The sequence below is a fragment of the Citrus clementina genome, unplaced genomic scaffold, assembly GCF_000493195.1.
Source record: "Citrus clementina cultivar Clemenules unplaced genomic scaffold, Citrus_clementina_v1.0 scaffold_7, whole genome shotgun sequence".
NCBI classification, from domain to species: domain Eukaryota; kingdom Viridiplantae; phylum Streptophyta; class Magnoliopsida; order Sapindales; family Rutaceae; genus Citrus; species Citrus x clementina.
In genome coordinates this window covers 9603687-9617898 of record NW_006262075.1, presented here as the reverse complement: position 1 = coordinate 9617898, position 14212 = coordinate 9603687, and the positions used below count along the sequence as shown (strand labels likewise).

Genomic DNA, 14212 nt, shown 5'->3' with positions numbered 1-14212 from the left:
TACAGAAGTATATCAATATTCAATCCACCGATTGTAGAATAGTAAATTTTCAATCCAATCTAATCCACCAATCCACGGATCGAATTTTTACAGATTGGATTTCTACGAATCAGACGGATTGAGTGGATTAGATTGGATTCTGAACACCCCTAGTATCCATATATAGTGTGCCTATTTTACATTTGGTGCCAATCTTAGTATTTTTTTGCAAATTATTTTAAAGCCTACTCAAGTTTATGATTTCTTCGTTATAGTGGTCATTGTAAAATTGTTAGCCCTTTAAAATTTTACGTGTGCGTTGTTTTGTGAGAAGAAAGAAAACTAACACAAACGAGATAATTAATTTTGGAAAATAAAACCATAAAGGTTGCCCCTTATGATAAGAACCATATGTATATGTTTTATTCAAGTACAAATATTCGCCACTTAAGCTATAAAACACAAACATGGATGAGGCAGCTCGTTCTTCTTCTCGCCTTTCTCAGCGCACGAGTCCAGACAACGTTCTGCTTTTTCAACATCTGCACCAAATCACCAAATATTTTTTGATTTTGTAATTCTTGGCATGCTCGCAAAATCCTTGTACATTATGATTGATCAAGTACACATAAAATTTTGTGATGATTCTAGGGGAGAGGTATTGAAAATAATGGGCCTGATGTAACCCAATCAACAAATATGGGCCAGGGCTTACTTAGTTAAATTTAAACACAACATTGTACAACACCGTTGCAACGCAGGTTAAAATAATCCATTAATTTTTGACCTTTTGAGCCGATTACTCAATAGTTGATATCTGTTAAAAAATTACTCAAAAAACTGATATTATTACTTTTGTAATTATTGGATTTAATTTGTAAACATAAAATCATATTTATGCATGATATCACTAAAAATTCAGTATGCAACAAGTGAAAACATATGAAAATAAATAGTTTTCATTTAGGATTTGATTAGAATTTTTGATTAAATAGTTTAAAGCACTAGTCTTTTTATAACAAATTACTAATTCAAAATTGAGTGGCTTGACCAAAAAACTGCTTAAAAATTATTTGGTCAAGCTCATAAATATATAGATAGGTTAATTGTCCAATATTTGGTTATATCTTCAAAATGGCAAACTTTCTATATGCGTATGTATATGTATTTGATGTGATTCATGGTATTATAAGGTCAGCACACCGCATCTTATTCCATGTTAAAAATGAAATGACATCATCAATAACAATAGATATGGAAATTTATATTGGGTTTAACTGATCTCCATTATGTGAACATTATTCAGTTAGACTAGTAAATTACTTTCTATGATTATGATTTTCTTCAACAAATTTCCTTGAGACTGGCTATATTCCAGAAGCTTCCGTTGGTAAATGTTAAATCTTTGTGAAATGCCACTTGTTCAAATTTTCAGCATATCATTCCCTCGCTCCGATGGCCTACATCTTTTATGGTGAAACTTATATGAATTAAAGATACCACATCCAGCCGTATAACGATATCTAATAGCATTTTACTATATGGACTAAATAAATTGTTGGATCACAATTTAATTAACCTTACACTTATTATATTATCTCTAGTGTACAAAAGAATTTCTGTTTTTGATTCCTTGATGGTGTCGTAAAATACCAAACTCTTTTTAAATAAAGGAGGATCGACACTTTTGTCCCTTATAATAGAATTCTCTTTACCACTTGACTTTCTTAACAAATTTTTACTATCATATTTCGTCCCTGGCATTAAAGCACTAGCGAAAAAAGCACATTGGTCAGTTGGATTAGATATCAAGAATATGCGTGCGCATTTTTTCATGAGAAGAAACCTGAACATCAATTTTGAAAAATTAAACCATAACGCATGCCCCATTTGATAAGAAGACAAGAAACATAAGTTCATTGATGTATTCTCATTTCAGTTTGTTTTATTCCTAGTACAGAGTACATACTACATATATACGTATTTGTTAGGTCTTCTTCTTGCCTCTCTCAGCGCATGAGCCCAGACAACGTTCTGCTTTTGCAACATCTGCACAAATATTATTTCAATCGATTAAATGAACGAAACAAATAGATAATGGGCCAGCGATAATGGGCCTAGTCTCTGAAAAAACATTATCTTGTTAAATCATGGGCTAGGTTCAGGATCAATCAACCCATGATTCAAACTTATTGATTAAATTTAAAAGAACTCTTTTCCTTTCTGAGTCCTTTTTTTTTTAGGAATATAGTTTTATTGAAAATTAAATTATCTCTATATTTGTGTGACAGGGATTGAAATAATCATTGAACCAACTAACACTCATCATTATTTTATTTTATTTGAAACATGTGTACTTAGCAAAGTGATAGTACTAAGCAAAGTGATAAATAAACAATAGTTTAGTCCATCTTTAGTCATTCTCTTTGTTTGGCTAATAGAATCGTAAAGAATTAAGTTTCATATATTGTTGTTTACGTTTATGTTAGAAATTTTACAAAAACATGGTTTGTTATTATTCTCTATTTCTATTATTATTAAAACAATATGTATCAAATGGGTCAGTTCTAGTGACACATTAAAAATAATAAAACATGTTTGAGACTTTAGTACTTGAACCCAATAAAGTGAATAAACTAATAAATTGGGTGGAAATTAAGTCAAATTTAACACGCTCCAACACAACCCAACCTATATGGCCAAACTCAAACCTGCAAAATAACAGTACGATGAAGGATTTAAGCTATCAAATCGAAGAAATTGATCATACCAGAGCTGAAATTAGTAGCCGTGGATTTTACGCAGGTACTAATGCAACTGTCCGACGATTCAGAGATGGGCAGCGACCTTTTACATTTTTGTTCACAAAGTATCACACACGTTAAACGAAATCTGCCGAAGCATTTAGCACAGCATTTTCTGAAACACTCCTTGTCGTACTTGGCTCGTCGGGCCGTCGCAATTGCTACAAGGGTCAACAGTACCATCAGTGTTATCACAGATTTCGCCATATTCGAGCTGTATATTGATCTTTAATTTTCTCTCAAAATTTTTGTTATGAGAGCTGAAAAAAAGTGTGTATTCTCATATATAGGAGGCTGAAAAGTGAAGAATGTTCATGCATGATGAATGTATTATTAATTGTGAGCTTATCTCTTGGCTATAAAAGACAATCTCATTGAGATTTTGCCTTTAATTTTTTGCCAAGAAAAAGCAAGTTTCAGTTATTGCATCGGTTCACATGTTTGACTTTTGCAGCTATAATTTTTCGTTAGAATTGTTGCTCCATATGTCTCATTGTGAGTATGTAGTAGCGTCTTGCCCTTTGACTAAATAGTCTAGTGTTTAAAATATTTTTTCCAAGTCCTATTTATAACTAATTAAGAAGAATTAGGGGTGAAAAATGCCCGAGTCAGATTCTTGATTTCAAGGTATATGTGTAATCGATGACTTTTTAAAATTGTCATACCCTTTTTTGATATAACTACTAGAGGTGTGATAATGACAATCCTTCTTTTTTTTTTTTTTTTTTTTGACATTCGACTAAACATAAACTCAATTATAGGCTTGTATTATATATATTTGCTTGCTTGATACACAATTATATAACATATACAGAGCCATAATTGAAGAAGAAAACATTTAATTATTAAGAATTCCCAAGGTGTGGGTATGAATGAGTAATCTCCTCAACTCATATAAATTTCCAAGTTAAGTAAGATAGAGGTGTTGCTTTTGGTAGATCCAAATTTCCAAGTTAAATATATTTGGTAGAAGTGTATGAATTTAGCCTCCGAGAAGATCCTAAATAGTAATACTTATAATATATGTCTTTTTTTTTTCTCTTTTTTTTTTGGTTAACAACCCAATGAATCCATTCTTCTACCCACCTGTAAAAGAGAGGAAGGTTCGAATTCAAAACTGCTTGTACCAAGTTAGTAAATTTCACCAAATAAGCTAATAAGTCCCACAATAAAAAAATTTAAAAAAAAAGAGATGATTTTAATTGTGGTCTCGTTTAGGCCTCCAACAAAAAATTATCAACAGTAAGCTCACCTTTTTTTGCCCCCCAAATTAGTCATCTTGATGAACGTAATTAAACATTTATAATGTATAGATACAATATGTGGGACAAATTCATTCAGAACTTTTCCAAGGTTTGACTGAATACACTTGTCCTAGGTTTGACTAAATATACTTTTAGACAGCTAATTATTCCTCTAAATTTTTTATTTTATTTATTTCTTTTCTAGAGGGAATTAATCAGGTTTTTTCAAAATCAGTTATTTAGTATTAGAAACATTTCCAACACATGCAGGGTCCATAATCCTCGAATTGGTGTCGACAACAAGCACGAATGGCCCAGCGTTCAATGTGGGTCAAATAAACAGATGATTTTAATTCTCTATTCTTAATTAGCCATTGCATCTGGTGGCTTCTAGATTCATGATATTCATATATATTGCCCCAGTGCTCTATATATAATATGCCTATCACGGCAGTTCTATTGGGCGAAGGAATTTGGATTCAGATAAATAAATCACCACCAAATCCAAATCCTGCAAACTCTCAGGCATTCAAGAAATGGAGGCTTTGATCTCCCTTTTACTTGTTACTATGTCAACTATTTTTCTTTCAGTTTCTGGGTCAAATCTTGAATCGTTTCTCCAATGTCTGCCTCAGCACGCTCAGCCCTCTAACCCCATCTCTGATGTTATTTTTACCCAAAATCATTCAAATTTTCAATCTGTTCTGAATGCTTATATCAAAAACCGCAAGTTCTTAATTGCTTCAACTCCGAAACCCCTCGCTATTTTAACAGCCAAGCATGAATCCCATGTCCAGGCAACTGTAATATGTGCAAAACAAGCCGGCCTGGAACTCAGAATCCGCAGTGGCGGCCATGATTACGACGGCCTTTCGTATATATCGACAGTCCCATTTGTTATTCTGGACATGTTCAATCTCCGATCCATTGATATTGACATTGCAAACGAAACTGCATGGGTTCAGGCTGGAGCTACCCTTGGAGAATTATACTTTAAAATTGCAAATACAAGCAAAGTGCACGCCTTCCCAGCCGGGGTTTGCCATTCACTTGGTGTCGGAGGGCACATTAGCGGTGGCGGGTACGGGAATCTGTTAAGGAAATACGGCATCTCTGTGGACAATGTCATTGATGCACAACTTGTTGATGTTAAAGGAAGAATTCTGAACAGGGAATCCATGGGAGAGGATCTGTTTTGGGCCATCCGGGGAGGCGGTGGGGCAAGTTTCGGGGTTATATTGGCATGGAAAATCAAGCTAGTTGCTGTTCCGGAGAAAGTGACTTTATTCAAAGTAGATAAAACACTTGCTCAGGGTGCAACAGATGTTTTATATAAATGGCAATATGTTGCTCCGAAGCTTCCTGAAGAACTTTTCATAAGAGTAATGATCCTAGTTCCTAAAGAGGAGAAAACAGTTTCGGTTTCGTTCATTGGTTTCTTTCTCGGACAAACTGAAAGCCTAATGAAATTGATGAATCAGAAATTTCCTGAAGTGGGATTACAGCCAAATGATTGCCATGAAATGAGTTGGGGTCAATCCACGGTCTTTTTTTTGGACAGCTCACAGAATGTTACATCGATTGATGTTTTACTCCAAAGGCCAACAGAGGCAAAAATTTCTTTTAAAGCCAAATCCGATTACGTGAAAAATGTGATTCCAAGGGAGGGTTTAGAAGAAATATGGAAAAAAATGATTGATAATGAGAATATGTTTATGCAATGGAATCCTTATGGGGGGAGAATGAGTGAGATTTCGGAATCGGAAACAGCATTTCCTCACAGAGCTGGAAACTTGTTCCTGATTCAGTATTATGAAAGTTGGCCAGAAGAGGGAATTAATGCTACCGATCTTTACACAAATAAGCTGAGGGACTTCTATGATTCAATGGCTCCTTATGTCTCTAGTAACCCAAGAAACACATATCTTAACTATAGAGATCTTGATATCGGCATCAGTTCAAACAATCAAACAAGCCTGAAAGACGCTGAAGTTTATGGGACCAAGTATTTCAATGGAAATTTTAAGAAATTGGTTGAAGTAAAGACCAGGTTTGATCCCGATAATTTCTTCAAGAATGAACAAAGCATTCCACCAGGCAACTTAAATTAGTTGTAGAATAAAAAATGTAATGATGGAAGGGAAGATCCAGGCCCACATATTATTTGTTGTAAAAAATCAAATAAAATTTGTTTGCTGGTAAAGAAAACCTTTCTTGATTTAAACAATCTTCATTTTAGAATGTTAATGCCTGTTCAGGATTGCTGAAGGAAACTTTTAATTTGATATTTTTCATAATTACTTTCCATTTAAACCGCGTGGCTACTGTAGACAAGTTATTAATGATTACTTTTTAAGAGCAGGTTCTATCAGTCTACCATCTTATAATTCATAACACTTTCAGAGTTTCTTCAACAAATAAATAAAGAATTTTGCTAATGTTTTCTGTAACACCTATGAATTATAACTTACATGTCATTCCAATATCATAGTATACGTTAGTTAACAAATGATGTTTGGATTCTACAAATGGTAAGAAAGCATTTTATTATTTGTCTTTTTTAATAAACGAGACAGATTTAACAAATTAAATGTTTTCTGAATTGGTGAAGGTAAAACTCTCACCCAAAGAAAAGTGTGAGCCAGATCAGATAATAATCTATATGGAAATTAGAGAAGTACTTCAATTGCAAATTAAAATGATGACCTAATAATGCTACATACAGTTCAACCATTGTGTTGATGCTGAAATCTGCTCGCCTCTTGACCGACCAGATTCTTTCACCAACGTTTGTGTTATCTACTGTTGCTCGTTCACTGGGATTGGAATCGTCCTCCTTTCTCTCAATAGACCTGCACTCACTAAAAATGGATCAGAGACGCCGGTGGTTTTGCCGACGTAAACCCTCCAATGCCTAAGTTAGCACAAGGTGTTTACGGGAAAACAGTGTAATTTGGATTCCAGGAGTTTATTAAAAATTTGTAAGGAAATGGCCTGGTTGTAATTTGGCAGTGTTTTCCCTCTCTCTTGTTTTCTATATCCTTCTTCATCGATTTCTTCTTCTTTTATAGCCGCTGTCCCCACGTTTCCGTTTGCCATTCATCCCACCTTTTTCGGGTAGTGGCAGCCCCTCATGGGACTCGAACTGTTACATTGTGGGCAAACGTGGATCTCGCGTGTCCTTCAACGGTTCTGGGAAAAGCGCAACTACCGCGATTCTGTGGGATCGTGTTCCCGCTTCTCTGGGGATGATGCCGGCTCGGTATATACCTCTGGTCGGTATGTTTCCCTGGTTGTATTCATCTCTGGTCGGCTCATGTTAGCCCACGTGTTCTGCTCATATCACTTTGGCTGAGCGATCCGTGCTGGGGCGGAAATAGTAGCATGGCCGACCTAGTGCTTTTATGTACTTAACACCAGTCCCCCAGTTTCTGGTCTTGCGAGTGAAATGAGTTAAGAGTGGAAACTGATATTTGAGTCTTGCCAACCCGGGGGCTTCCCACCTAGTCATCTTGTTAACTGGGACGGACCTGAGGTACCATTTTTCTTCTGGGGAGACTCCGACCTGAGCATGGGCCTAAGTGAACAGATCCATTGCATATCTGGGCTTACATCTATCCTGGCCTCTTGTAACGGTTAGTGACGTGGCATCACCAGACTCTTCGTATTTGAAATTTGAAACGACGGGCTATCCACCCTCGATATGTGGTGAGTGAGCTGGCATCCTCATCACTTAAATGTTCTATTTTTCCCCTTTCCACTCCAAATCCCTAGGTTGAAATCCTCGTTGCTTTGTTCATCCGTTTCTCCACCATTAACTAGCCCCCTCTCTGAACTTTACTCACACTTCCTGCGTCCGGGGTTTCTACTTGCTGGCTTTTTCTCTGTCACGGCAGCGCTATCAGGGCCAGTTAATCTCAGGTACTGCTTTTAATCTCTTCTCTGGTTGTTGTTGATTGGGTTCTGTTGAGTGTTAGAAAATGCATATTTATAAAGGAGAAAACCGTCATTTTACATTTCAAGTCTTACTAACAACCCTTACTTTTATGTATTTAACATTCTTGTGATTTAATTACGTGTGTTTTATTTTAATTAAGTAATTTATGTATTTTAGGGGCATTATAGTCATTTCACAATAAAGGAGAGATCAGACGGCAAAACGGACATCACTTTTGAACTCAGGACGGTCGAAAACCTTAGGAGGAGCATAAAAGGAAAAATGGCACTATTCACATGTACGGTACTATTCACGTGTACGGGACTGTATACGTTACTGTTCACGGCACTGTTCACATAGACGGATCGATGACGTGGCATTGACCGATGATGTGGCATTGACTGATGAGGTGTCACGATCCTGTTGGACTAAAATTCTTATGTACTGTTGATGGTGACGTGGCAGCATATCAGTGGACGAAAAATCTCGCGTACGGTGCATGCATCACACAGGATTATTTTCAACCAAACCGTGTTACTGTTCATCCGGGTCAAACCGCGTTACTATTTAAAGTCGGGTCAAACCGTGTTACTGTTCATCCGCGTGGTCAAACCGTGGACTGTTGACTGATGACGTGGCGCAATCCTGAGCGTCCAAACTGTTTTTAATCCGATGGCCATGATTTACTCCATGTATCTATAAAAAGGGGGCCTCTCCCCCCTAATTGGATATCTCTGAATCCATTTTTGGGATCCATTTTCTGTAATTCCTTCTCCATCTTGTATTTTCTTCGTATTTTAATAAATTCCCATTTTGCCCCTAGTTCAATTATGAGTGGCTAATTTTCTTTCAAGCTTGGGTTGAAGGTGAAGTCTCAACATGTGTCATGGGCTTAATTTGGTAAATTTATTTTCTCTTCCCCTCTAATTTTTGTGGATGTTTTGACTTCTCGTCGACAAATAATACTAATCTTGTCTAGTACCGCCTTGGTTTCACCGGCCCTCTAGTACAAGGTTATTATTATTTGGCACGATAAGCCCTTAGCACCATATTGATTAGAGCGTGGTTCATGAGGTGTGGATTCCCCCCTCATGATTTAATTGGCATTAATACGGATTATTTAGCCCATGATGCATGTTGATACGGATCTAGATACCCAAGTACGTCATTTCAATAGAATTATCTTCAATTTATTCTCGCCATTGCAATTCCAATTTTAGAATTTATTCTCGCCATTTTAATTTAAGTTTTAGCATATTCCAAACCATTTCCACCATAAATCCAACCACCCATTTACAAAATTAATTTTACACATAATTAAAATCCACCTCCTCGTGGGATCGACACTCGTCACCATTGATCTATACTACAATAGATTCGTGCGCTTGCGAGTACATTAAAATTTACACAACAAGTTTTTGGCGCCGTTGCCGGGGAGGTAAGTAATTTTAATTCATAGAATTAATTTTTGTGAATAATTTCTTTTATTTGTTTTCTTGTATTTTTTTTAATTATTAAAAATAAAAAATAAATCTACATTTAAAGATTAGTATTTCTTTTCTTTTTCTCTTCTTTAAAATTCTGTAATTTAATTTTCAATTTATTTTTCTTTGTAATTTTTTTTTGTTTATCTTATTAATTTATTTTTAGTTAATTTATTTCACGTATTTGTTTTTGTGTATTTTTATAGAAAGGTTTTAATAGCGCAATAAGGTTAGTATCGTAATTTCTCCATCTTCTTTATTTTTATTTGTTTTGTTCCCATCTTTATTTTCATTTTATTTGTTTTGCATGCATGGTCGTAGGTCATTATTACCTAATCTTGAACCTATAGACCTTGAATTAGAAAAAACACTTCGCACACAAAAGCACATTAAAAATAAATTTGAAATGGATTTGCAACCACAAGAGAGACCATTTAAGGACTACTTCAGTTCCTTAGCTAATTTGAGCACATCATGCATAAGATACCCAAATGTAGCTGCTAGGAGTTTCGAATTAAAACCTAGTGTGCTAAATTGTCTCCCCACATTTTATGGCCTAGAAAATGAGGACCCATATAATCATCTGAATGATTTTCATGCAATTTGTCAAACTTTTAAATACGAGAATTTTTCAGACGATGATGTTAAACTTAGATTATTCCCATTTTCTTTAAAGGATAGAGCTCGTTCATAGCTTAATACATTGCCTGCTAATAGCATTGCATCATGGGAACAAATGGTTACAAAATTTTTGAATAAATATTTCCCAGTGCATAAAACCAATGCTATTCGCAGGGAAATCTCGGAGTTTACCCAGAGAGAGGACGAGCAATTTTTCGAAACATGGGAGCGATTCAATGGGCTACTCTTGAAGTGTCCACATCATGGGTACGAGAAATGGCACCAATGGCAATACTTTTTGGAGGGATTACTACCGAATGTGCAAGAATGGCTAATGGCAACAAGTGGAGGAGAGCTAATGTCAAAAAGTGCATCAGAGATTTGGGAATTCTTCCTGCGACAAGCGGATAATTCCCAACAACGGAGTCGATCACTCAGGAATACTAGAAGAATTAAGGGAGTAAATGAGGTTCACATTGGCGAATCAAGTTCAGAAATTAAAGAAGTCAAAGCAATAATTGAAGGTCTCTCTCGACAAATAGCATCATTATCGACTGCTAAATCAACAGAGCCACATGACCATGACTCATACTCAGATCAAGCCAATGCCATAGGTGTAATGAGAAAACCATCGAATTAGAACCCATACTCCAACACATATAACCCTGGATGGAGAGACCACCTCAATTTTTCATGGTCTCAAGGATTCCAACAGAACGGACCAGCAGCTCCAGCTCCACCAATTCCACAAAATCCTCAAGCCTCTCAGCCACCATTTAGACCATACAATCAAAACCAGAACCACTCTCAACCTAGACCATGGGAGGATGCATTCCAGAATTTCAGGAATGTTACTCACTCCACGATTGAGCAACAGAACCGCACCATTGATGGACTACGAAATGAGTTGAGAGCGGGCTTCAACTCACAAGCCCAATCAGTTTCAAGCCTCGAGAAGATGGTGGGACAACTTGCTTCTTCAGTTCAGACCTTGGCAATGACCGTTGAGAAAGGTAAGTTTCCAAGTCAACCAGTGCCTAACCCTAAAGGAGTGCATGAAGCAAGTACCAGTTCACCACAGCAACATGGAGAGGTCAAAGCAGTAATGACCTTACGAAAAGGAAAGGAAGTCGACAACAAAGTGGAGATGCCGGTGACAAAAGAAAATCAAATTGTACCTGTGAATGTTGAGGACTCACCACCGGAGGAAAAAGAAGAAACCAACCTACGAGAATATGTTCCTAAAGCTCCATTTCCTCAGAGGTTAGTGAAAGGAAAGAAGGGAAAATCCACAGGTGAGATTCTTGAAATCTTCAAACAGGTAAGTGTTAATATCCCTTTACTTGATGCTATAAAACAAGTTCCATCTTATGCCAAGTTTCTTAAAGACCTTTGTACTAAAAAGAGAAATATGCATGTTCAAAAGAAGGCATTTTTAACAGAAAACGTTAGTTCTATACTCCAACATAAAATTCCTTTAAAATGCAAAGACCCAGGCTCCCCCACTATCTCATGTAGTATAGGGAACCACACAATTGAGAATGCTTTGTTGGATTTAGGAGCTAGTGTAAATTTATTGCCTTATTCAGTATTTGTGAAACTTGGACTTGGAGAATTACACCCAACTCCAGTGGTGTTACAACTTGCAGATCGGTCCACAAAAATACCTCGTGGTATTGTGGAGGACGTGCTTATCCAGGTAGACAAGTTTTATTTTCCTGTTGATTTCATTATAATTGACACTCAACCAATACAGGATTCAAGGAAGCACATCCCCATTATTCTAGGCCGACCTTTCTTGGCAACTACGGATGCTCACATTCAATGCAGGACTAGAAATATGCAATTGTCTTTCGGCAACATGACTATGGAGCTGAACATCTTCAATATTGCCAAACAACCTCACAGTGCAGATGATGGAATTGTTGATGTGGATTTAATTGAATCATTAGTTGATGATACTTTTGTTTCAAACCTTAGTGATAATCCTTTACAAACATGTTTAACTCACTTTGGTTTGAATTTTGATATTGACAGATCAGTCGATGAGGTCAACGCCCTACTTAACTCCGCACCATCCTTGGACACTAATAAATGGAAGTCAAGAGTTGAGCAACTAGCACCATCAGAGAAGAAACTCATCCCATCATCAGAATCACCACCGAAACTCAAGCTCAAACCATTACCCAACACTTTGGAATATGCGTTTTTGGGAGAAGAAAGTACTCTACCGGTAATCATCTCATCATCCCTCAATGACGAACAAAAAGGTAAGTTGTTGGATGTTTTGAAAGATCACAAAGGGGCATTAGGATGGACCATAGCAGACATTAAAGGTTTAAACCCAGTAGACCGCATGCATTACATTCACCTTGATGAAAATGCTAAAACTACTAGGGAAATGCAACGTCGGTTAAATCCTAACATGAAAAAAGTTGTTAGAACTGAAGTCCTTAAGCTATTAGACGCAGGTATCATTTACCCAATTTCTGATAGTTCATGGGTCAGTCCTGTACAAGTTGTCCCTAAAAAGTCAGGAGTCACAGTAGTTATGAATGCTGATAATGAATTGATACCCACTAGAGTGACTACAGGATGGCGTGTATGCATTGATTATAGGAAGTTGAATTCTGTCACACGTAAAGACCATTTTCCTTTACCATGTATTGATCAAATGCTTGATAGATTAGCAGGTCATGAATTTTATTGCTTTCTAAATGGCTACTCAGGATACAATCAGATCCCCATAGCACCAAAAGATCAGGAGAAAACTACTTTCACTTGCCCTTTTGGCACATTTGCATATAGGAGAATGCCATTTGGATTATGTAATGCACCTGCTACATTTCAACGATGCATGTTGAGCATTTTTTCTAATATGGTTGAACGATTCCTTGAAGTCTTTATGGATGATTTTTCTGTCTTTGGTGACTCGTTTGAGCAATGTTTACATCATCTAACACTAGTTCTGCAGAGATGTATCGAGAAGAACTTGGTCTTAAATTGGGAGAAATGCCATTTTATGGTAAAACAAGGTATTGTTCTCGGTCACATCATTTCGAGCAAAGGTATTGAGGTTGACAAAGCCAAGGTGGATCTCATTTCTAATCTTCCTCCACCCAAAACAGTCAGAGAAGTAAGATCTTTCCTTGGGCATGCTGGTTTCTATAGACGTTTCATTAAAGATTTTAGCAAAGTTTCTAGACCCTTATGCAATTTACTTGTTAAGGATGTACCTTTTATCTTTAGTGATTCATGTCTTATGGCTTTTGAAAAATTAAAACAGTTGTTAACATCATCACCCATCATTCAGGCCCCAAACTGGAGCTTACCATTTGGGCTAATGTGTGATGCATCTGATTATGCAGTAGGAGCAGTATTAGGACAAAGAGTTGATCGAATTCCCCACGTTATTTACTATGCTAGTATGACATTGAATGATGCACAGTAGAACTATTCAACTACTGAAAAAGAAATGCTAGCAGTAGTGTTTGCATTAGAGAAATTTCGATCTTATCTCATTGGTTGTAAAATAATTATATTCACGGATCATGCTGCTCTTAAATATCTTCTCACAAAGAAAGATGCAAAAGCCAGACTAATTCGTTGGGTGTTACTTTTGCAGGAATTTGACTTGAAATTCAAAGATAAAAAAGGGACAGAAAATGTTGTGGCGGACCACCTCTCTCGTCTCCATCTTGACACAATTACAGAGCCTTTAATATTGAATGAGTCATTTCCAGATGAACAATTAATGAGTGTGGAAGTATTACCTTGGTATGCTGATATAGTTAATTATCTTGTTACAGGTAAAGTCATGAGCATTGGACCAAGCAAGACAAGGCAAAATTCTTTGCAGAGATAAAGAATTTCTTTTGGGATGACCCGTATTTGTTCAAGTATTGTGCGGATCAAATTGTTAGACGATGTGTCCCAGAAAGTGAAATTCAGAATATCCTTTCATTCTGCCACGAACAAGCTTGTGGAGGCCATTTCAGTGCTAAGAAAACAGCGACTAAAGTTTTACAATGTGGTTTCTATTGGCCATCTATATTTCGAGACGCTTACACTTTCTGTTCTTCATGTGATAGGTGTCAACGAATGGGGAGCATTACACGAAGGAACATGATGCCACTAAATCCA

The 14212-nt window shown here is 36.6% G+C and overlaps 2 protein-coding genes and 1 non-coding gene across 3 annotated transcripts; 1 reads left to right on the top strand and 2 right to left on the bottom strand.

The window, feature by feature from the left end:
* Positions 1-1940: 1940 nt before the first annotated feature.
* Positions 1941-3022, bottom strand: LOC112096828. Its single transcript, XM_024180819.1, has 2 exons — positions 2750-3022; positions 1941-2028 (listed from the first exon to the last, which is right to left on the bottom strand). Exons 1-2 carry the CDS (start codon positions 2988-2990, stop codon positions 1967-1969), a joined length of 303 nt encoding a protein of 100 aa, XP_024036587.1. The 5' UTR covers positions 2991-3022; the 3' UTR covers positions 1941-1966.
* A 1464-nt stretch (positions 3023-4486) lies between these two features.
* LOC18037646 (berberine bridge enzyme-like 4) lies at positions 4487-6178 on the top strand. The gene has a single exon (XM_006427006.2). The coding sequence runs from the start codon at positions 4564-4566 to the stop codon at positions 6136-6138; it is 1575 nt and encodes a 524-aa protein (XP_006427069.2). The 5' UTR covers positions 4487-4563; the 3' UTR covers positions 6139-6178.
* A 4057-nt stretch (positions 6179-10235) lies between these two features.
* Positions 10236-10339, bottom strand: LOC112097124. Its single transcript, XR_002904781.1, has one exon. It is a non-coding gene; the product is annotated as a small nucleolar RNA R71 (small nucleolar RNA).
* Between the last annotated feature and the right edge of the window lie 3873 nt (positions 10340-14212).